The sequence below is a fragment of the Dromaius novaehollandiae genome, chromosome 13 (assembly GCF_036370855.1).
Source record: "Dromaius novaehollandiae isolate bDroNov1 chromosome 13, bDroNov1.hap1, whole genome shotgun sequence".
Taxonomy (NCBI): Eukaryota; Metazoa; Chordata; class Aves; order Casuariiformes; family Dromaiidae; genus Dromaius; species Dromaius novaehollandiae.
Window position 1 is genome coordinate 1,370,415 of NC_088110.1, and position 22,554 is coordinate 1,392,968.

Here is a 22,554-nt window from a genome sequence, read left to right on the forward strand (position 1 = left end):
TGAAATGAAAAGCAAAGCAGAGAGCATAAGGAACTTGTAAAAAGCAAAACACTTGTGAACCTAAAATTGGTTGAAATGGTTATTTCTTGGAACTCTTAGTCCTAGAATAGCTGAGGAAGAGGGCTGTTCTTACTCTTGACAGTTTGATCAAGATGTTATTGTAGCAGCAGAATTAAACAATAATGATACTTGTCCCATATTCCTGGGGAGGAAGTTGTGGTAAAAACTATTGTGGTAAGGTCTAGCTTTACCAAGGATCGCTTTCATTTTTTAAGGAAAAATTAGTCAGAAGAGCAAGAGGGAAAACTAAATATTCAAAAACAGTATTAGGCTACTTAAGCAACTGTATCAGAAACACAGAAGGCAGGAGTTTTCTGACTCAGTAAAAAGAAGGAAGCAAAATGCTAAACTGGTATGGTTCTACAGCCAGGAGTTGGGTAAAAATGAATTAGGAGAAATAGATAGAAGATTCAGGAGGTAAAATATAAGATGAAAATTAAAATAGACCTTGAAGAACTCAAGAACAAATAGCCAAGTACCTGATCCAGAACAGGTTGGAGTATTTTTATAAAAGAAAACACTCATAATTATGTTAGCCAAAATTTTAAACAGAAAAGGTAGGAGACCTGTGTGCTTCTTGACGTCTGCTTGAATTGCAAGAAGGAAACTCCACGGAGCAGGTTATGCCATAACTGTTATTTTCCCTGATATTATTGTAATCTTCAGTGTACAGCAGTTCATCCATGCAAATACATCAATAGCCAGGCCAGCTGTCTGGACTGCCTTTCTGGTTGCTGGCAGACAGAAATGAAAAGTGTCATGAAAACCCAGCACCGGGAGGAAGTTAACTTGCCTAACAGGGGAAAATGAGTGGGTACACTGCTGAATGCAGAATTCTCTATATTTTCGTATCTAATTTTGCATAAATATGAATGTTTTCCTTTAACACTACTGGATCACCCAAATCAAAGTTCCTGGGCTTGCTGATGTCTGTGTGGGTCTGAGGGAAGTCTCTCTCTCTCTTCTGATGCTTTCTTTTCCATTTCTTTCCATCCTCAGAGTTCCTGGCCTCAGCTGCAGCCACCTCATCTTCCCACAGCCGTCACCTCTTAGTGCCAGCTTTCCCTTTGAGAGCTGCTTTTCCCCCTGGCAGCATCGGCCCCATCCAAGCAGCGGGACCCCCTGCTGACTATCACTCAGAGTCTGCCGAGTCCATGGATGAGATTCCGGTGGCTCAGACCCGCCTTGGGAGCACAGCCCTTCATAGACTTTCCAAGAATAGCTCAAGCAGTTCTCAACACTCTCCCTTGTCCACAGGCAATCCCAGAGGTGACAGGGAGAAGAATCTATATTCTGGGCACAAGGTAAAAACGAAAAGCTGGCAGCAAGACAGCAGCATGGAACAAGACCTGGAACTTGTCTCTAAGATCCCTGCTGTGTTTGTAAGTAAAAGCAGTGGAGAACCTCATGTCTCTCAGCCCCAGCCTAGTGAGAGTACGTCTGAGCCACACTACAGAAAATGCACCACCAAGCTATACATGGGCAGACAAAATCCATGCTTAAAGGACATAAGGACAAACACCACAGCAGCCTAGTAATCAGCCTTCCAAAGCCATAACCTTGTGGGACAAGGAAAGAGGTTCTCATTCTACTCATATGTTGCTGTTCAAAGACCTTGACTCCAGTGACTCATCTTATTCACTGGAGTCAGCAGAGTCCCTTTATTTTACCAGGGGGATGCTGTCCCCCTTCCAGCAGACCTGGCAGAGAGACAGGAAAACCCCTACTGCATCATTTTTTCTCGCTGTTGCCTGCTCCTATGCCAGGAGTGCCCCTGAGCTCAATTTCCCTCTTCTTGTCAAGGGGGTACAGACCCCTCTGATAGGGATGTGCCCAGGGCTGTCACTGATGATGGATTGCAGTGTAAGTACTCTGTAGAGTGCTGAGGGACTGATCCCTAAACTCTGTGCTTGTCATCACACTGCAGCGAAGCGTTTGGTGCTGCCTGACTAAAGGCAACAGGCATCAGCATGGCAAACCTGAGGTGGGTACCTTGACATGTTGCTAAAGAAAAGTGCTTTCCCAAGTCACAGGCTTCACCCTCCTGGCCCTCTGGAAACTAATACTGCAGTACGTTTCATAGAGAATGTGTGGGGAGAAACAAGACATCTCTGTGTGGCACCCTTAAAACCAAATTTCCCATCTGCCTACACCCAGTCAGTCTTTGGATCATGCTGGGGGGTCCTGAGCAGATGATCAGGGAGTAACCTCAGAATTTCTCTGTCCCTATACCACTTTCCACTGTGCACTCTCAAGCACTTTTGCCAAATCCACCAGCATGAACTCTGTAAAGCAGTGTAGTTTGTATATGACTGCACCTTCTCACCAGCCTGCTGTGCCCCACAGTGCAGCTTCCTTATCAGAAAATCTGATGTTCTGTAATCTTTCCATTTCCTGGGCTGCCAAATCAGCAAAAGCCCACTGCCAAGCTTGGAGTCTGTACTGGCAGACAAATCATGCACGAGACACTGGGGCATGTAGCCAATGCCTAGAATCACAGCACTGTCCTCATGGTGACAAGCAGCGCTACAAAGCCTACGCTTTCCCCGGTCCTCTTGGCTTCCCCAGGCAGCACGCCCTGCTCCAGATTCCTGGCTGAGCCCTGAGGCCAGGGCTGCCAGAGAACCCTGATCTGCCTAGCAGCCAGCTACATCAGAGCCCAGGATACCAGCTAATCGCATGTCTTGATGGGCCTTGCCACCAGCATGTATGTGCCTGGCACAATTTGTCATTTGGCAGCTACTGACCCTGTATGGCCCATGCCTCCCTGGCGTGGCTGTCGCCCTGACCAGCAGTGGCTGGCTTACCAGTTGCACCATTTCTGAACAGGCCCCAGTGCTGCACACAGCTAGTGTGCATGAACACCTAGATGCACCAGCAGAGAAGAGCAAACAGACAAAGTTTTAATTACTTTGCCAAATGTTTTCCATGATGCATGGACACAGCCGACTCAGTCTACCCCTTCCTCCATACTATTATGCTTGCAGGGAGGGAAGGACAAGACAAAGCATGGTACTAAGTGACTCATGCTAAGCCTTTCTACCCCTTGCCTAGGCATGGAGTAGCTCAATCTGTGAGCATCCATCAGAAAAGGTTCAGAGCAGGCCAGGACATCTGGGGAAAACTGCCCTCTGGGAACAGCCAGCATAAGACTGGCAGGCCTGACTCCCAGCTCTGCTGTGCCCACTTCCCAGACCTGCCATTGCCCGTCATCCCACTGCTTACACTGGCTTCTGCACTGCGCAGAGGTCTGTGCAAAGCCCACTTCCCTTGGAGCTCCCAACTACTTGGCTGTATACTTTCACAGCAGGATGGCATTTTGGCTAGCATTATTTTTGCATAGGATGGGCTTTTGGCCCGGACAGAGTTTCTTTGGGAGAGTTCCCTTCAGCAGAGAGAGGCACAAGGGCATCTGCCTTATGTTGAAAACCTCTGCGCACTCTGGAAACCGTGCCAGGAGTTGGGTCAGCTCCCTTAGGAAGCCCCCCAGCACGATCACATGGCCAAAACCATGAACTTGTGAATGCTCATGTAGTGGTCATTTCAGTGTAGCCCTTGCCTTCAAGGGGAAGGCAAAATGCTGCAGCTACTGCTGGAAACACATGGTTCTTGCAGAACTGAAACTGGAGTAAAGGAGTCCTTTTGCACAGGTGGTGCAGTATCCATGTGCATGTTACCCGTAGCTTGTAGGTGTTGTGCATGGCACCTAACACATTAGGTGCCATTTCCTCTCTTAGGCTCAGGATTAGCACACCAGGAAGCTGGCAGAAGGAGGTTTTTAAGCATCTAGCAGCTTTGCAGGTTTGGTTACACAATCTCTGTTTCCAGGCTCTTCCTGCTCCTTCCAGTTAAAGAGGCAGCCAGGCCATCTCCAAGGGCAGTATTACTGGATCCCCATCCTGCTCTCTCAGGCTCTTGGGCACACTGACCCTAGCGCTGTTCTGAGAGATAAAGTTCTGAGTTTTCCAGCTAAATGTCTCCATGGGGTGGGGAGTGACAAAGTCCTGAAAGCTGTCCTAAGCCTTGAGAGCAGCTTCGGACTCTGTTCCCTCTGTCTGGGATGGGTGGAGGTCAGAAGGCTGGGCTGATACATAAGTGTAGACTGCAGAATAGGTATGAAATATGTACCTGAGAAAAGAGTTCTGTGGACCAGCCTTGGACCAGCTCCAAAGCCAATTTCCTAGTCCCAAACTAGTCTGGGAGCACCTAGCAGGAGGCAGAAGACCAGGGACAAGCCTACAAGCCATTGGGCTTGCAAGAACAACTTTTCCGTTGGGGTCTCCCTTTCAGGAGTGTGTTGAGCTCCGTTGTTCACCACAAAGGCAGGCAGTCTTGAAATCCCATTTGGGGGAGCAGAAGAAAGTTTGTTCTTTATGAGAGCTCCGTAATGTTAGGTCAGATCATGCCATCACAGGGCCAAGGATAATGAAGGAGCTTTTGGGGTGAGCACAGACCAGTTTTTCTCAGGACCCTGGGAGCCCTGGCTCGGTCTGTAGAAAGGAAGTAGTTTTGCCATATTCCAGTTTGGAGTGGAAGGCTGTTTGCTCTGTAAGGTGCCTTAGGAAGGATCTAGATGATCAAAGGCCTGGTGGCAGGTCATTGTTCTTTGGCACCTCAGCCCTAGCTTCTGTCAGAAAGAGCTAAAGAGGATGTACCTTGGAAGACAGTAGCTTTCTCAGCTCTTTTGAGAGAGAAAGGACGATTAACACTTAACACTTGTCTTCGCCTCCTGACTCAACAGCCTTGAGCCCCCAAGTTCCTTCCTCTCCCCTGCACCACAGTCAAGTGCTATCCTCTGCTTTGTTCTCATAGACTGCACCTTGCCTGGGGAGCTGCTTAGTTTTATTGATACTGCATGCATAGGTATTCCAGAAGAAGAGAACACCCAGGCTTTGTATCGGACATCACTGAGATGATGTGGAAGCCAATGGAATATGTTGATGTGTCCTGGTCTGGCATTTGGGGATGAAGAGAAGGTCTGCTCTGCTTGGTGTGGGCAAAAAGGGTAAAGTCTGTGGGGATGATCTGGCCTCATTGACCTTTGGCCAAGGATTGTCAAGGAACAGTGTGAAGGGCTGGTGTTGTAGAGGTTCAGCCCCTGGTCAGACTCTGCCCTCTTTTGCCCTGTCTTTTGCCATGAGGTGCTGGTAGGTAATGGTAGAAGCCAAGCAGTACAGCTTATGGAAAGCCACATGGTGTGGGTGTTGTGTGTGGCACAAACAAGGCAAGCATTAGAATGACTTTGCTGGACCTGAAGGATTTATGGGGCAGAAGTGACACCCAAGAATGTCCTATTGGTGTACAGTGCAGATGTAACTAAGTGTCCTCAAGGCCAGCTGTGTGGCCCTTAGACAGTACCCTCGAGGCCAAGCTCTCCCCAGGGAAGTCCTTGGGAACTGTCTGACAAAGCAGTATAGATATGTTCACTGGCCTCAGATTTCTTTAAAGGGCTTTCCTACCATTCTTTTCTGTTGCCTGATTTTTTACTCTTGAAGGAGCTGGGATGAGGAGCCGAGATGAGGAGCCTTGACTTTTCATTGAATTATATGAGCCATTGGTCAGCAAAAATGAAGTCTCCTGTAGCTGTTGAAGTCAGCATGTTTAAATTTCCAGGAGGGGATGCCACAGTTCACGTTCAGACTGCAACTTGCCTTGCTACCATAGCCAGTTGTATCTGCTGGCAGTGCAACCCTTTGGAAATGCTGGTGTGTGGGGGAGCAATGCCTGTGGATCAGCACACATTGCACTACTTATCTGCAGGCACCATGACATCTTCTCACTACGGGATCCCAGTTAGACAACATGCTTCCTATTGTTTCTCCTCGTGTCTGCTGTCATCCAAGAGAACTGTAAGCTAATGCTGGGCTCAGGATGTTCAAAGGCCAGCAGTCCCTCCACCCAGAAAGCATTGGTAATTTCTCTCCAGCAGGTGCCCCTGAGCAGACCTCATGTGTTTTCTTATCCTTTGTCCATGCAGAAGCAGTCCTGAAGTCATGTATGGAGCTCTTTATTAGCTCTGTCCACAATAAAATTTTCTACGCCCTTTGCTAAATAATTTGCTCCTTTTTTTTGCAGTAGTTCATTTATCTGCCCAGCTGATGGCTTCTAGAGTGTTTGGGGCAAGTGAAGCTCTCCCTGCACTTCTGATATCCCAGCTTGAGTTTGCATCTTAACGTGCATGTAGGTGACAGTGGTCCCTTCTCTGTAGGGCTCTGTCGACATTAGAGAGGGTTGCCTTTCCTGATGAGTAGGGAATCAGCCACCTTTGCCAGGAGGCATGTAACTGCAGCCTGGTTTCTGTGCTGTGGCAGGAGAAGTACCACAGGGAGGAGGCCAGTCAGGCTGCACATCTGCTGCAGGAAGGTTGCTGTGTCCTTTGGGGGCAAGTGGAACTGTAATCCTGGCCTGAAGGAGTCTCTTGGATGTTCAGAGAAAGGTTTGGGATGTCCCAGGGTGGCAGCTTATGAGTACAGTAGGAAAGGGAGTGCATGTCCTGCACTGCTAGCAGTTTGCTGACGGGATTCTCTCCAGGAGTGTGGGGCTCACCCTCAGGTTCAGCATTTAGTTTCCTTTCTCTTTCCACCTTGTACTCAGCTGCCACAAGGAATCTGTCAGATTGAGAATGCACCTTAAGCCCCAGCTTCTCCTGCCGTGCACACAGACGCATACCTGAGCAGGATCTCTTCCTCCAGAGCTGCTGACAGCCACTGCAGAGCCCCTTGTGCTCCCCGGCAGCGCAGGTTCTGCAGACATCCCCGCAGGAGAGGGAGCCCATGCATTTCATTGGAGGCGAAGGAGGTGCCCACAGGAGGCACTGGTGGCCATGATCTAGGAGTTTTGCTGGGTAGTGAAGACATCCTTCTGCTGCCTTCAGCTGTGACATGAAACCTCCCTGCTAGCTTGCTCCACTACATCAAATGCTGGAGAGGACAACAAATAAAGGCTGAAAAATATATAGTGCTTTGTCTGTGAATTACAACAGTCTGGTACTAAGCAAGGAGCTGGGCCACAGTAGGATGAGCTCCTGGGACTTCTTGTTTTGTATACGGACTCTGACCTGCTGAGTGTCACAGGATCTTGTGTGTGGAGAAGAGTTTGATTTTGGCTGGGTTTTGTTTTTCCACAATCACATTAAAGGAGGAACGTTGAAGCTGTATATTGGGCACCCAGAGTGAAATGGTCAGATTTGGGGTGGTCCTGGGCTCCTGGAAGAACTGGTCTCTGCATCAGATCAGATCCCAGCAAGGATGAACCTTCACAAGTGCCATTCAACATCTCAGGTGTGAGAGCTGCTTCATGCTGGGAGGTACCCGGCAGGTGCTACCTTTCCATATCCGTGTGCCCATAGGGCCCTGGCTCTGGGTGCTGTGTGTGGTATCCCACTGAGTCTTGGAAGTTTTCCATGGCAGGCAACTGGTACCTTCCAGCATGATCACAGCAGAGGCAGGCACAGCCTGGGCTCTCTCCTTTGACATGGGCTAGCATGGTTCCTGTCCTTCTGGGACCCTAATACTGATCCCCTGCAGGTTAAGGTGCAGAAGAAGATATTCCTGCTGCTCCTGCAGGCTGTATGGCCATCACGGTAGTGAGGCAGCTCCACAACAGACCTGTGGCACCAACCGAAAGGAAGGAGTTGCATCACTCCAGTGCTATCAACTGGATACCACTGCAGAGGCCAGCATGTGAGTGAAGCCGTCCTGACCAGCACACCAGAGCACTGCCATGACTGCTAGCTAAGCCCTTGCTACAGCCCAGGATCAGCAGAGAGCTGGGTAGGATGACAGCAGATCTCCTAGTGCCTTTGTGTCCTGCCCCCAACCCCCAGCTCTGCAGGAACATTGAGGCTTGGCATCTCTGAGCACCTTCGCCAGCACTAGGTAAAGCAATTTTGGCAGGATCTACAGCCAGAACATGAACTCTCCCATCAGCAAAAGGCAGCAGCAGCACTTTGACTGGCTGTTTCCACCAAGAGACAATGCATTTTTTTTTATCAAGAATGAGCAGTGCATTTTCAGGGTGGTGACAGCTTTCTGGAGTCCTTTCCAATGCTGGGCTATAAATCATGGTCCCTCTCCACTTGCCAGCTGCTCTGCCAGGCCTTACAATGTGTTCCTTTCTGTACTGTCAGCCTATGCATGGGACATACTTCCTGCTTGGTTTCATCTTTGGACATGGCTTAGTTTCCTAGTTTTCTCTCTGAAGTCAGGGCGCCCTTCCCTTGGGAAATGTCTTTGATTGCTGCATTGACCATGTGCTTTTTGGTGAGTATGTTCCTGAGTTTTGCTTTTGACACATCCTGAGAGCATCCGAAGGGCCTGCCTTCAGTAGTGGGGGGACTCCCTTTACCCTGTGTCTAAAGCAGAGGAGAAAGAAGCTCCAGCCCTACTAGACAGCAGTGCTTTCCCAGGCCTCTACAGCACGCTGTGCATCGCAGCCGAGACCCCGAGCTCAAGCAACAGACCCCCTTGGCTCTGCGCACTCTGGCTATGGCACGCTCTGCACGCGCGCGCATGCGCACACAGACACACACGCGGTGTGCACAGCCTAGTTCACACTGCTCATCAGACACAGCTAAGCCATATTAATGCCTCCTGGCCATGCTGTTGCCAGGGTTACCATATACATATTGCACAACCTCTGAAACACTTCCCTCTGTTTTGTAGCAACTTGCACTATAGAAGCAGTGTTCCCATATAACCTCATTCCACCCCAGACGCAGTAGAGCCAGCAACTCATTCCTGCACTCCCCGATGGAACAAGATAACCCTGCCAGGTCTGTGGTGCCAAGTCCCATGGGAGGTGAGGGCAAAGAGGATGGAGGGTGAGTGCAGAAGTAGCTCCTGCCTTGCAGTTCCCCAGTCCTCTGCATGCCCAAAGTGCATGCCACAGCGCTCCAGGACTGTGTGAAGATGGAAATGCAGGTGATCCTAATCCTGTTGGTGGGGAGCTGGGCATGGTCCTAGCACTGATGAGCCTACTTTGGCTCAGTGTCTCTCAAAGAAAAACAGGAGTTAAACAGCTCATTAAGTAGGTGCCTGGGGCAACAGACAGGCTGGAAATATCATGACCTTTTCTGGAAATCACAAAAAGGGAAAGGTCCCAGGGGGCCTAAGCACGGAGCCATGTCCATGCTCCTCCCCTACCCATGCCAAAGGACCTGTGTAACATCCTCCTTGGCTCCTGCCTATGCCACAGGCTCTGGACCAAGTCGCAGCCTCCTCCTGGGCTTCCTTTTCCGGGCTGCATGAGGAGCAGCAGGAGCCAGCCAAAGGCCTGGCTTCCGCAGGCAGTTCGACATGCTCCCGTCCCAACACGGGTGTCACAGTGACAACAAATGCACAACAAACCCAGGCCCATAGAAACCGAAACCTGACCTGCTCAACCCAGCCCCATGGGAGGGTGGCGAGGCACTTTGCCAGCCCTGGCCTGGTGCCCCTTTCCTGCAGAGCCCTCACTGGGACACTCCAGATGTGCTGCCTCTCTTCTCTTTAGGCTTTGCAGCCCCCAAGGACTTACACGGCCGTTGCTGTGCAAGTGCCTGCAGAAGAGCTGCCGCTGTGCCCAGCCACAGCTCAGTTCCCCTCTGCCACCAGCTCTGTGAATCTGGACTATCGTGCTGCCTGGGGCTGTGAAGCTCTGCCAGGGCTCCTGCTGTCCTGCTGCTCCAGCTGGCATTACCTGGACTCCTTTTTGGAGCTATCAGGAATAACTCCAAAGGCATACAAAGACACCCATTTCGGTGCAGTGGCTCAGCCCTGCCACTGCCAAAGGCAGCCCACCTGCAGAGCGGGGACCCTCCAACTAGCACAAGACAGGCTAAGGACAGGGCTGTGCCTTCAGCAGTATGTACCACCTGCCTCCTGTGTGGCTGCCCAGATCCTTGCTCTCTGCTTAAAGCACAGAGCAGGCAAGTAACTTTTCCCCAGCCCTCAGGGCTGGCCACTTTCTATGGGATGGGAAGACAGTCCTGGGCTCTCTCCAGCCTGGATAGAGGCTTCTTTAAATTCCTGCCTCACTGACTGCCACTCTAACCTCTGAGGCCCCGCACTTTGGGACCTGCCTTTATATTTTTTTTATAGTTTATAATTATGGAAGAGAGGAGTGTGCATGTTCAGGACAAAATCCTATGTGGGCCAATGCCACCTCCTCTAGCTGTGTTGTGTCCACGGCCCAGGCTCTCTGGGCACGTATGAGCTCTACCGGGACAAGCCGGCCTGAGGAGGACCACCCTTTGGTGATGCTGCAGGCACGTCCTGCTTAGAAGCAAAGCTTTGTATTTGCAGGATGTGTTGGTGGCAAAGGCATGGGTCCCTGTAAGCTCTGGGTGCCTCCAGCATCCAGTGGCAGCTGTGTGGAGCCGTCCCACCGGTCTGCATTTTGAGTTCTCAGGAGCCCAAGTCCCATGGAAGGAAGGAAGGAGGTTTGTGTGTTTGGTCCCACTAGAGTGAACATGTATGGGGGAGACACAGGCAAAGCAGCAACACTGCTTAGGCAAAATCCTAATTCACCCTGACACAGAGTGGCTAGTGTTACAGGCTTTGTGGTGGCTCCCAGAAAGCTTCAGTCTTTCTCTTGTGCTGCTCACTGTGGGAGAAACCTCTGAATCCCTGAGTCACGAAAGCTTCAGCCGCTCGGCATGGGCATGTGCCACACTCTCCATCCTGGCAGTGCCCAGACCAGGCACTGGCGGTGGGGAAGGGGCCTTTCCTCCAGCTCCTGCAAGCCACAGATGATGAGTGCAAAAAATTTCTGCTCACAAGCCAAAAAGGTCTCCTAGGGACCAGATGCAGCCAAGAGACTGCTGTTTCATTTAAAAGAAGTCTGGCCAGGTGGGAGATGCTGGGATGCAAATAGAGGCCTGGGCAGGCCAAGGAGAGAGCTGAGGAGGAAGCTCTGTGCTGGTGGAGCCCAGGACTGCAGGTCACTGTGGGAATTTCCCTGCACCTGCAGAGTGTCTGTGTCTAGTGGAAAGTAGGGGCTCCACTCCCAGTTGCTGCTAGTGCACTGCTGGCCACCCTGGCACTGGCCCCCTGGGTGCTAGAGCTGTAGGCTGCCATGCATAGTGAGCTCCCACAGCTCCAAAGGCTTGCAGACCCCTAGAGCTTACAGATGGCTTATGCACAGAGGGTTTCCCAGCATCCATAGCACAGGATGTAATGGACATGAATCCTCTGCCTTTCTTCTGCTGCTTGCTTATAGAAAGGGATTTTCCTCCACCATCCTGCAAGAAACCAAAGCCACTGTCTCCTATGATGCTGGGTGGTCTGGAAGACACCATGGTATGGAAGCACTCTACCACCCTGGTGGAGACCAGGGTTTTGCACAAATGCCAGTCATCTCATTCCCTAGGCCTGTAGCTTCAATCCTGTATTTGCTAAGTCAGGGATTTCCACTACATCTAAGACATGAGCAGCATCAGCCAGAAGCTCTGAGCATCTGGCCTACACAGCCCAAACCTGGTGCATTTCCTCCTAGAAGGGGCATTTCAGAGCCCAGAAGGAAGCTGTGCTTGTGGGCTGTGCCTGTACCTCTTCCATTTGCAGCTGTGACCTGAGATGCTCTGTGCTGTTGCTCTGGTACATCTCCTTGTTCTTACCTCTTGCTGTGTGTGCTCTGTCACATGCCCCTTCCCACTGTGTCACAAGGACCAGGAGCTTTTTGAGACTGGTTTTGACTGTGTTGGGTAGGTGCAGTGTGCTTGTCTGGAAGACGTTGCTTTCTCTAGGGTAGGACACATAGAGAAATCAGGGCTTGGAAAACCGATGGGAGAGAATTCAAACTGAGCTCCTGACTCTGAGAGCATCTGAGCAGAAAAAGACAGAATCTGAGCCCAAGGGAGATTTGAAAAAGGGGTGCTAACCAACCCCCAAAAGGAGCCCCCAGGTAATTCCAGCTGGAGCGGCTGGCTAGCAGTTGTTCCTGCAGGATCTTGCAGCACTGTGCAGCTGGAGGGTCAGCAGAAGCACCTCTTTCAAAGCTGGAAGAAGAAGGCAGGCAAATGCAGATCCTTTGCGTCCCCTAATCTACCACCATCCCAGCCCCAGATCCCAGCCAACAGCCCTCTGAAACCTGCCTTTGGGAATGGTGATGATATTGCTGGGGAAGTGTTTGCACCCATCACCCTCTTGGGCAGCCAGGGCTGAGAGCAGCTCAGCATAATAGCTGGGATTCATGGAGATGGCAGCAGAAAGAAATTAAGTCATGACTGCTTGGTTTCATCATAGCATGTGGCCTATTTTCCTATTCTTCTCCCTGAAGTCAGGATCACCTTCCTTTGGGAAATGTATTTGTGTACAACACTGATCTACTGCTTTTTGGTTAGTCTGTTCCTGAGTTCTGCTTTTGACACAGCTGGAGAACATTTGAGGGGGTTGGATTGAATGGGGAGTCCTTTTATCCCACCTCGAAAGCAGCAGACAAGAAAGGCGCAGTCCTACTAGACAACGGCATTTCCCCGTGCCCTGTTCAGCGCACTGTGTGCCTCCTGGCCAGGATCCCCGCTTATGGGCATGGGGGACGGAACAGACCAAAACCCAAAGCCAGCTCACTGCCTACCTGATGCTGTATTACCCCTAAGCCTTTACCATCAAGAATCCTTGGTGCTTGTGCATCAAGGGCTCACACTGTGTGGACACAGCATTTTTGGGGCCACTTGGAGTCTAACTGGAGTAAATGCATTGCTGTTTTTCCCTTAGTCTCCAAGGAGTTAAAAAAAAGGTGGGGGGGGAAGTAAAAAGGAAAAAGAAAAAGGAAAAAAGAAAAAAAGAAAGAAAGAAGAAGAAGAACAAAACCTCCTCATAGCTGCAAATCTGCATTTTTAAATATCTAAAAGCTTTTCAACAGCTGCTCAAAGCTGGCTGCACAGGAGTCGGCAGAGGTGTCTCAATACTGAACTGCATCTTTAGGTAGTTACTGAATACCCTCAAGAATCTGGTATCCATCCTGTGCACAGGCTGAGCCCGGGAGTGCTGGCGGTGGCTGGAGACTCTGAATCACACGGGTTATTAGCTCATCTGCGCCGAGTGTCCTGGGACCCACATGGAGGTGGTCCTCCCGCTGCCTGCAACGGGGCCACCTCCAGACATGGGAAGGAGCATTCAGATCATTTAGAAAATGAATCTGCTGGGCCTGTAAATCAGAAGTGCTTGGGATAGGGTGACTTGGACAAAGTGCCTGGACATCCCCAGAAGTGTCGGAGCAGTGACTGGTGAGGGCAGAGCCCCCAGCGCTGCCTGTCTGCAGTAGTGCAGTGAAGGGGCTGGGACTCAGCTGCTGCGCACAGCATCAGACTTTGCCCATTGGTGTGAGTGAGATTTCATGGTGATAAGGACAGCACAGCTCTGAGATCTCAGTGCCCCAAATACGCCTGGGGAAACTGTCCTGGACAGACTGTTGTCCCAGTCCTGTCCCTCTGCCCCAATCCTGCCCATGCCTGACTGTCCCCTCCAGGATGTCCTTGCTTCCTGGCAGTGGTGAGTTGCCATCCTGCCTCTGGCTGAGCTTCTGTGATGTGGGGTCACAAGGCTGGTTGGGGGACAAATGCCCATAAGTCGTTAGCACGGGGGCTCTCCCTGACTTGCACGTTCCTGCATGGTGAGCTGGTGAGGCCATTTGGGGTTATCTGAAGCGACCAGCTGCTGTGACATTGCCTGCTTCCTCCAATACTGGCCCTGGCACCTGGCTCCAAAGAGGAAGGGAAAGTTTGTGATCCCAAACCACAGGCTCACAGAGTTGGCTGGGGTCACCTCTGGAGGTATCTGGTCCAACACAGAGCCAATTGGTCCAACAGGCCAGTTCGAGCAGGTTGCTTAGGGAAGGATAGAGAGCCCACAGGCTCTCTGGGACCACTGTTTGACCACTCTCATAATGAAAAGCTTTTCCTAATTGGAAATTAATTTTCCTAATTGGAAATCTGATTGAAATTTCAAGTTTCTGTCTGTTGCCTCTTGGTCTGTCGCTGTGCACATTCAAAAAGGGGTCTGGCTCTGTCTTTCCTGCACCCGCTATTAGGTATCCGCAGGCAGCGATAGGATCCTGCTTTGTCTCTTCTCTCCCAGGCTGATCAACCCCTGCTCCCTCAGCATTTCCTCATCGGTCCTGTGCTCCAGCCCTGGCCATCTCAGGCACCTCCGCTGCACTTTTGCCAGTCTCTCACTGTTTTGTTCCAGGGAGCCCAAACTGCACCCAGTGTCCGCATGTCTCACCGGTGCCAAACAGAGGGGTAGGTCCTGTCACCTTATCCTGCCAGCTGCACTTTCACTAGCACAGCCCCAGGTGCAGCTGGCTGCTTCGACGCAGGAGCATCCTGCTGACTCCTGGCCAGCTGATTGTCCCCCAGCGCTCCCAGGGCTTTTGCTGCAGCCCTGCTTGCCTGGTAGCCGCCCCAGCCTGGCCTGCTCTGTGGGCTGCTCTCTCCCCGGGGAGGACAGTTGCATTTGCCTTGCTTGAACTCTAAGGTTCATTAATCTGTTCTCCAAGGCTGGTCCATGATACCTGGCAGAGCAGCTGGACACCCCCAGCCCCTCCACATTTGCTGTGACAGTATCTCTGAAGGGGTACAGAGATACTTTTGTGGTGCCTACACATTTTCCACTGACTTGAGCTTGCAACAGTGTCACCAAATGGTCCTCCTGCCGGACTCTCAGCTGCCTTCGCCTTCATTTTCCTACTGCTTGCAGCCCAGCCAGGTCCGAGGCTCAGTTCTCTGTGTCTCTGTGTGGAGCAGTACAAGGGTGTAAAAGAGCTGGAGGACAGCACTCACTCTGCACTGATTTATGCTGCAATGCCACTGTTTCCTACGCAGCTTTGCAGGGGCTGACTGCAGCGCAGCTGGGGCTTCAAAATATCTCAGACAGAGATGGTCCTAATCAGCCCTTATGATTATATTCCAGAAAGGCTGGTAAGGAAGTACATGGAGAACATTCTCACTAATTTACCTCAGGATTGTTTTTTCTTTCCTCTCCTTGCAATAGACTTTTGTCCTCCTGTCTCTCTCACCCAGCTCTGAGAGCTGTCTCTCTCACCCAGCTCTGAGAGCTGTCGTCCAGATGGATTTGTATTCCCAGCCTTCTAAACCTGCATCACATCCCTCATCTAATCAGCCCTTATGATTATATTCCAGTAAGGCTGGTAAGGAAGTACATGGAGAACATTCTCACTAATTTACCTCAGGATTGTTTTTTCTTTCCTCTCCTTGCAATAGGCTTTTGTCCTCCTGTCTCTCTCACCCAGCTCTGAGAGCTGTCTCTCTCACCCAGCTCTGAGAGCTGTCGTCCAGATGGATTTGTATTCCCAGCCTTCTAAACCTGCATCACATCCCTCATCAGTAGCAGGAGATAGTGGGGTGGCAAGGAGAAGAACCACCTCATCTCCTGAGGATGGTTAGGTTACCCAGCTGGCTGAGGCCACTTGGCAGCTGCAACATCATGGTAAGAGCAGCTGCTCACCGGTTGTACGTGAGTGTCGTTCCTCCCCTGCTCTCCTTGCCGAGTGATCTGGCACTGCCGGGAGGGCTGTCCTGAGTGGCAATCCTGCCTGTTTCCCAGACACGGTTCCCTGTCCCACCTGGAGCCATGGAAAGGAGCCTTATGACAGAGGTAGGGATGATGGTCAAAGAGTTTGGACATGCCAGGTTGGGTGATCTCTGTTATTAACATGTCACTGTGCTCTTTGTGAAGAGCCAGCTCTGTGCCCCACGGTATGCCACCAGGTTGGACATACCGCTAACGCCTGCAACATGCAGTTTATGAGCTCAGGGGAGGCCCGGAAGAAGTTTCATACTGCAGCTCCCTTCTCTCCGGGGAAGGAGGGCCCAGCCACTGGAGTCTGGCACACAGTAGAAGCGATGGGTATCACAGACAATGCAGTCTGTGGCGTGCTGCATTTCTCTTCCACAAATGCACTGTCTGGCCAAAGCCTGCTGTACGAGAAGTCTCCCCATATTAGAAGTCAAAGGGTAAAAGAAAGTCGCTGGATTCAAATAACCAGCGGCTCCTCTATATAGCAACAAGCTAAGACCTCATCTGGAAATCCTGGAAAAAGTAAATGCCTTTCTAGTTGCATGAAAGCAAGGTTAGGGACTGAGGTACACCAGCCACTACTTACTTGGTGCCATGGCAATAAACCATCGCTAGAAGGCCATTGCTCGCCGACAAGGACACAGGAAAAAGACAGAAAATGGCTAATGCCTTTAAAAGATACAGTTTTGAGGAAGTTGTTCACTTTAATAATCCTTTGCAATCCTTTTCAGGCATGCAGAGCATTTTGAAGGCCAATCCCAGCAGGACAGCCATTAGCCCAGTTTCAGAGCCAGGAGATGCCTGGCAGACAGGGGAGCAAATGTACCCCAGTGAAGTCAGACCCAGCCCCCTGGAAACAGAACGGTGGGTTTTGAAATAGCAGCAGGGCAGTGTCAGTGCAGAGAGCAAACACCGCTCAAGAGCAGAACTGAGATCTCCTTGGGGTAACTTAGCCACAGGTGCCTGTCCTCTCACTGCAGCTGTCCTCCACAAGGTCCGTCTCAGGAACCATGGAAAATGGACTGTAGGATGCCCAAAGGCTCCCTGCAGCTCTGCTCCTCCAGAGCTGCTGATCTACTGGAAGGACATTGCTTGGAAGCAGCAAACTGATCCCTGCACTCCTCAGTGAAAAAAAATTCTGTTGAAGCAAGAGCTGGCTGTGCACCAGTAGGGCGAAACAGGGGGACAGGGACCTGCAGGTAGGCAGCACACTGGCCAGGCAGGGCTCCGAGGTAAGCTGGCTTTTCCCAGTACGTGGAGCGCCGTGCCCGCAGGAGCGGCTCTGAGCAGCATGAGCACCAAGCAGTGAGAGCAGCCAAGGTCAAAGCAGGCTCCTGGTAAACAGCTGTGAGTAAGTGATGTGAGTAAGTGATGTGCATTGCATTGGGACACCATAGCAACCACAACATTTTGGTCATTACTTCAGCCAAGAGTACCAGCCTGGAGGCCACGCGCTCCACGCTCTCCAGCAGGGCTCTGGCGAGGGGAGCCGGAGGCACATGGCACCCTGCGCCCCACAGCCACGGCAGCCTTGCTGCTCCTCCTCTGGGCTGGCTGCAACCTGGGGCCGCCGTGCAAAGCAGAACGCAGCTCCCTGGCTCAGGGCCCAGCAGCCCTCTGGAGACATGGGGCTGGGGTGGGGGTGGGGGGTCACGATTGGGAGTGCTCGCCAGGCCCCTCACTCCTGCACCATGGGCCTGGGTGCTCACAGCGTCGTCCCACGTGCTGGAAGCTCGGCACTCTGCCGATGGGCACCTGCTGCCCCCAGCTAGCATTTGGCTCCGCAGCCAGGGAAGCCTTCGGCCCCTTGCCTCCCCCGCCGAGAGGGGCCCCGGTCCTCTGCGAGGAAGGGAACGCGGGCCGTGTGGGGCAGGGGACAGGGCTGCAGGGGCATGGTGCGAGGGCTGCCTCTGCGCAGCCAGCGCTGGCGGGTCGGCAGAGGGGCCTTGCAGCGGGGCGATGGAGGGGCCCTGGGGGGGGACAGGAGGCCCTCGCAGCGGGGCGATGGAGGGAACCTCACGCTGAGGTGATGGAGGGGCCTCGCGGGGTGACCCAGGGGCTTCGCAGGGGAGTGACAGAGGCCCCTGTGGGGTGAGAGCGGAGCGCCCGCAGGGTGGCCCAGGATGGCTGCCGCGGGCCCCAGGCTCGCCGCCCTGAGGGGAAGGCGGCCGGCCCAGGCGCGGCGCGGGGGGGCCGGGACCCCCGGGCGGGGCGGGGCGGGGCGGGCGCGGCCCTCCCTCGCCGCCGAGTCACGGCGCGTCGCCATGGCGGCGCCATAAACAGGCGGCGGCCGCCGCGCCCGGCGCTTCAGTGCGCGGCGCCCGGAGGTGAGTGTGGCCGCGGCGGGGCCGGGGCCGGGGTCGCGGCCGGGGCCTCCCGGCGGGGGCGGGCAGCCCCGGCCGGCGGCAGAGCGCGCCGGGCTGTGGCGCGGAGGGGTGCGCTGCCCGGCGGCGGGGCGGGCGGCACGGCGGGCTGTGCGGAGAGCGCGGGGATGCCAGGTTACGGCGGTGAGGTTGGTGTGGCGTTAGAAGATGGGCGTTGGGACACCGGGAGGTTTCAGGGCAGCGGGCACAGCTCCATGTGGGGATGTGGGGGCCTGGCTGTGTCTTGTCATCCCTGTGCTGCCTGAGAGTGCTGGCGGTGCTGGCCTTGGGCTGGCCCCAGAGGGGCGGACTGGAGAACTGGGGTGCTGTTGGCTCAGTGGAGGGGGGAGATGGCTGCCTGGCATGGAAGAGGTGGGACTGCGGGTGGGCAGGCAGCAATACAGCTTCCCATGGTCTGAGGGGAGGAGGAAAGCCGCCGCACTGCGTCATTCCTGGAGAGTGCTCCCACGGGGCTCGGCTGATGCGCTCTCAGTCCTCCCTAGCCCCTGGAGCTGACAGTCTTGCTGCTGACAGCCCTTAATCTGAAGCCTCCATCCCCTGAGGCCCAGCTCAGCCGATGGCCCCAGAGCCTGTCAGACACTGCGGCCAGCCCTCAGCCCATGTGTGCACGGCTCTGCCCTCAGCCCATGTGTGCACGGCTCTGCCCTCAGCCCATGTGTGCACAGCTCTGCCCTCAACCCATGTGTGCACAGCTCTGCCAACACCCCATGCTCCTGCTGCAGTCCCTCCGCCCTTGACATCCCTCATCCTGCCCGCTCGGACCTGAAGGCACAGGCACCAGCATGCACGTGGCTCAGCCAGGTGCCAGACCAAGGGCTACATGCCCTACCTGGTTGCCGGGGCTTGGGCAGTAACTGGGCCCCTCTCTGCCCCACTTCCAGCAGCGCCATGGCCGGAAGCGCTGAGATGGCGTCTCTGGAAGAGAGCTTCCGGAAGTTCGCAATCTATGGGGACACCAAGGCTACAGGGCAAGAAATGAACGGGAAGAACTGGGCCAAGCTGTGCAAAGACTGCAAAGTGACTGATGGCAAAAGTGTCACCAGCACCGACGTGGACATTGTCTTCTCGAAGGTGAAGTAAGTGACTTTGCTTTCCAGGGCCTCCAGCTGCTGTGTGGCAGGGGACCACCCCCATGCTGGACAGGGTGGCAGTGCTGGGGTACGGTGATCTGTGGGGAGGGGGGTGCCCACAGCTGTGTGCCTAGGCCACTCTTTCCTGCATCGTATTCAGCATAGGGGGCTGGCGGACTGAGTGCTTCCCTGTGATGCCCTGCCTTCAGGGTGCTTGAGTGACTGCTTTTGAAAGACCTGATAAAAAATGAATTCAAATCTTGGGAGGCAGGAGGCTTAGGTTTTAGTGCTGTGGCCCCCTGCTTCTACTCTTAGGCATCGAGGTGGGCCTGGCTGGCTCAACCAGGCCTCCAGGTTTCCATCTAACAAAAACATACTGCAGGGGATGGAGGAGGGAGCTCAGGGATCTCCCACGTGATGGTCTGCATGAGCCAAGCCCACTGTGCTACTGCAGTTACTGCTGCAGCCTTGAGTGCACTAGGCATTGGACATCTCATTCCTGCTGCCCTATGCAGCTGGAGGTGGCTTACTCCAGTGTAGCAGGTTTCTTGATCTAGCTGGGCCTGATGCCCACCAGCTCTTGCCTTTTCCCACTCATCCCCCCAGGAACAGCCCCAAGTAGAGCTCATCCTAGTCAGGTTTCTAGTCAGTGCCCTTGCAGCCCCTGTGGTCCCTAGGGATGGGGCAAAGAGGGTAGCACAGCCCGTCCTTGGCCCTAGCCATCCTATATCCATACTTGGTGAGGAGTTCTGCTCCTTCGCTCTTCAGCTGCCTGCATGGCCCCAGAGGAGGGGGTTGCTGCTTGGGGCTGCTTTCTGGATCCCATGGACATGCTGACACCTGATGCTGCACCAGGGATCACTTGCACCCCCCCCAGCTGGGGCCAGCTGTGCTGGGAAGGTGACCTCCACATGGGGCACGGCTGTTGGAGGAGCTGTTGCTAAAATCTCTACCACAAGGAAGGGACTTGAGTCCCTCAGATGCCTTTCAGATCTGTAACTTGAGGCAGGTCTGTGGGCACAGGGGTGGGGGTCCTGGAGAGGGATCCCCACAGAGGGAGCTGGTTCTCCGCCCATCATTGCTTCTGCACCATCTGTCCAGGTGTCCTGTTCTCTGGCCGAACCAACAGGGTCTGAACGCCAGGATGTTTTCAGCTGATGCAGTGTTTAAGAGGGTGGGTTGCAGTGTTGCCCAAGACATGAGGAGCTGTGAGGGGGGGACTCTGTGCATATGCTTCTGCATTTGACTAGAGAAGGACTGAGTCTGCCAGGGGAAGGAGGGTGCTTTGAGATCCTCCGCAGGGCTGGAGCAATGGTAATAGATGTCTTGTCCTGCCCTTACTCCCTCCTCAACCCCTCCCCCCTCCACTAGCACACAGGTCCCAGGGCACTTCCTTGGAGTGATGAGGTTTTGGCACCAGGGACTTTGACAGCATGTGGCTGAACCGCTTCTGAAGCTCAGCATCTGTTGTGCCTGGGCTGACTCATTCTGCCAAGATTGCCCTGGATATAGCTGCGTTTTGGGGGTGGGTGAGGGGCCTCAAAATGCTAGGCTGGTGGAAGAGGCTCCTTGGAGGCTCCCTACTGCAACTCTTCCTGCTGCAGCTGGAGCAGAAGCTCTGTTTGGAGATGCAGCCTGAGGAGGAGCTTATGGGAGCTCAGAGCCTGGTTCTTGTGCTTGCAGAGGGAAGACAGCCCGCGTCATCAACTATGAGGAGTTCAAGAAGGCCCTGGAGGAGCTGGCTCCGAAGAGATTTAAGGACAAAAGCAAAGAGGAGGCATATGAAGCTATTTGTCAGCTGGTGGCAGGGAAGGAGCCAGTCAATGTGGGCGTCACTGTGAGTGCCAGAGCCTCTCGGCCCCTGAGAGCAGGAGGGTTGGTTGCGAGGGGAGGATGGAGCTCTATCTGGTGCACAAAATGCCCCTTTGGGGAGACCTATGGCCCTGGGCAGAACTGGGGGATCTGGGCCAGGAGCACAGCAGAGTACTGGAGAAGGGGATTACACAGGTCCAGTGGGTACTGGGGGAATGGTGGCATCCCCAGTGGGTCTTGGGGACTCACGTGGCACAAGGGAGGAGGGAACAGGGGCCTGGGAAAGCCAACATGTTTGACTCCCTTTGCTTATCTCCCTGCTGCAGAAAGCCAAGACTGTTGGAGCAGTGGAGAGACTGACAGACACCTCCAAGTACACGGGCTCCCACAAGGAGCGCTTCGATGAGAGTGGCAAGGGCAAGGGGAAGAGTGGGCGAGAGAACATCGTGGACACCAGTGGCTACGTCAGCGCCTACAAGAACGCAGGCACCTATGATGCCAAAGTGAAGAAGTAGGGACAGCTGCCTGTGGCGCCCACCCGCCCCGGTCCCTGCGCACCAGGCCTTTGGGGCTTCAGTCATGTCAGCCTGGGGACATGCCCTTGTGATATGGGGTCCCGGGAGACGGTGCTGGACCCAGCCCCAGGCTGCCGGGATGTTGGTTGCCCAGCGCTGATGTGATTAGAAAGTCACCGGGTTGTGCGCTCTGCCCTGACAACTACGTTTATCCGTGCTGTATTGTGAGCCGTGTCCCTCCTGCTGGTACTAACAGGCCCTCTCCCCTCCTGCCCTCCCATGGGGCAGCTCCCGCCATACTAACAACACTTCTCCTCAGAGCTTCCTGTGCCCTGCTGGCCCTGAAGCCTTCCCTACCTCAGCCCTGTCCCTCAGGGCACTCTCCCTGCCAGTCCCACTGGCAATCACAGCCTTTCTTTTCTACAGACCTCCGGGGACCTGCATTCCCTTCTGTATGACCACCATGGCCTTCTCTTCTCCACCGATGCCTGCTCACGCTGTCCGCTCACCTCTGGGCTGCCTGGGTTTGCTGCTCTCTCCTGCTTGTGGTAGGCCACCTCTGCCCAGTGCCATGGGAGGCTCTGTCCCTGTGGGTATCATTAGTGCTGGTGCTAAAGGGCTTCTCCGGGACACACTCCACTGGTGAGCATACAGGGGCCCTGCATGCACCCCAGCAGACCTGGCCTGTGCTGCGCTTAATGCTTCTCTGCTGTTGCCAAAGGCCTCCTGAGCCCTCGGGCCTGCACCCACGTGGCTTCCTACTGCCTTTGAGAAGTCCATGCCAAAGGATTCTGCAGACCCATACTGTAACCTGGCTCTGCAATAAAGCCCTGCTAGTACTGACACCTTTGGTCTGGTTGTCTTTGGCGGGCCTGAGCAGTGAGAACTTGCTTCCCTGCTCACCAGTCCCAGGCCAGTGGGGAGGCTCAGCTCTCAGCGCTGCTCCTAGCCAGCAGTGCCACAGGGCTTGGCCCTGGTGGCTCACTGCTTTGGCAAGCTCCTGGCTGGCTCCGAGTTGCCTGAGCAACCAGAGGCACACAAACACTGAGCGCCTGGATCCGGCTGCTGCTCTGTTTGCAACCAAACACACAAGTTCCTGGTAACGGTCCCTGGGAAAAGGTCCTGCTTGGAGCCAGGGCGCTCTGCCACCGGCAGCTCACTGCTGTGTGTGTGAGTTGGGGGGTGGCCTAGGCGC

At 53.9% G+C, this 22,554-nt stretch overlaps 2 protein-coding genes across 6 annotated transcripts in view; both read left to right on the forward strand.

Moving 5' to 3' along the window:
* Positions 1-7,013, forward strand: part of ZDHHC1 (zinc finger DHHC-type containing 1) — a 32,564-nt gene extending 25,551 nt beyond the window's left edge. For 3 of the 4 annotated variants that reach the window (XM_064519331.1, XM_064519332.1, XM_064519334.1), the window contains one exon: positions 1,060-7,013. In XM_064519331.1, coding sequence (XP_064375401.1) covers positions 1,060-1,595 — 536 coding nt within the window. In that variant the 3' untranslated portion in view covers positions 1,596-7,013. The remainder of the gene's footprint in view (positions 1-1,059) is intronic. The other variant, XM_064519333.1, reaches the window with a different exon arrangement.
* A 10,775-nt stretch (positions 7,014-17,788) lies between these two features.
* TPPP3 (tubulin polymerization promoting protein family member 3) lies at positions 17,789-22,202 on the forward strand. 2 transcript variants are annotated; one of them, XM_064519335.1, is made up of 4 exons: positions 17,789-17,905; positions 18,844-19,038; positions 20,716-20,869; positions 21,171-22,202. In XM_064519335.1, the coding sequence occupies exons 2-4, from the start codon at positions 18,851-18,853 to the stop codon at positions 21,357-21,359; spliced, it is 531 nt and encodes a 176-aa protein (XP_064375405.1). In that variant the 5' UTR covers positions 17,789-17,905; positions 18,844-18,850; the 3' UTR covers positions 21,360-22,202. The 2 variants fall into 2 exon arrangements, with proteins under 2 accessions (XP_064375405.1, XP_064375406.1); XM_064519336.1 differs by having other exon boundaries at positions 17,805-17,905; positions 18,847-19,038.
* Positions 22,203-22,554: the final 352 nt, after the last annotated feature.

Bases quoted from the DNA above. Each gene is read 5' to 3' on its own strand.
- TPPP3 (XM_064519335.1), top strand. From the start codon at position 18,851: ATGGCCGGAAGCGCTGAGATGGCGTCTCTGGAAGAGAGCTTCCGGAAG. The intron at 19,039-20,715 runs GTAAGTGACTTT...TTGTGCTTGCAG, and splicing joins ATTGTCTTCTCGAAGGTGAA to AGGGAAGACAGCCCGCGTCA. The intron at 20,870-21,170 runs GTGAGTGCCAGA...TCCCTGCTGCAG, and splicing joins CAGTCAATGTGGGCGTCACT to AAAGCCAAGACTGTTGGAGC.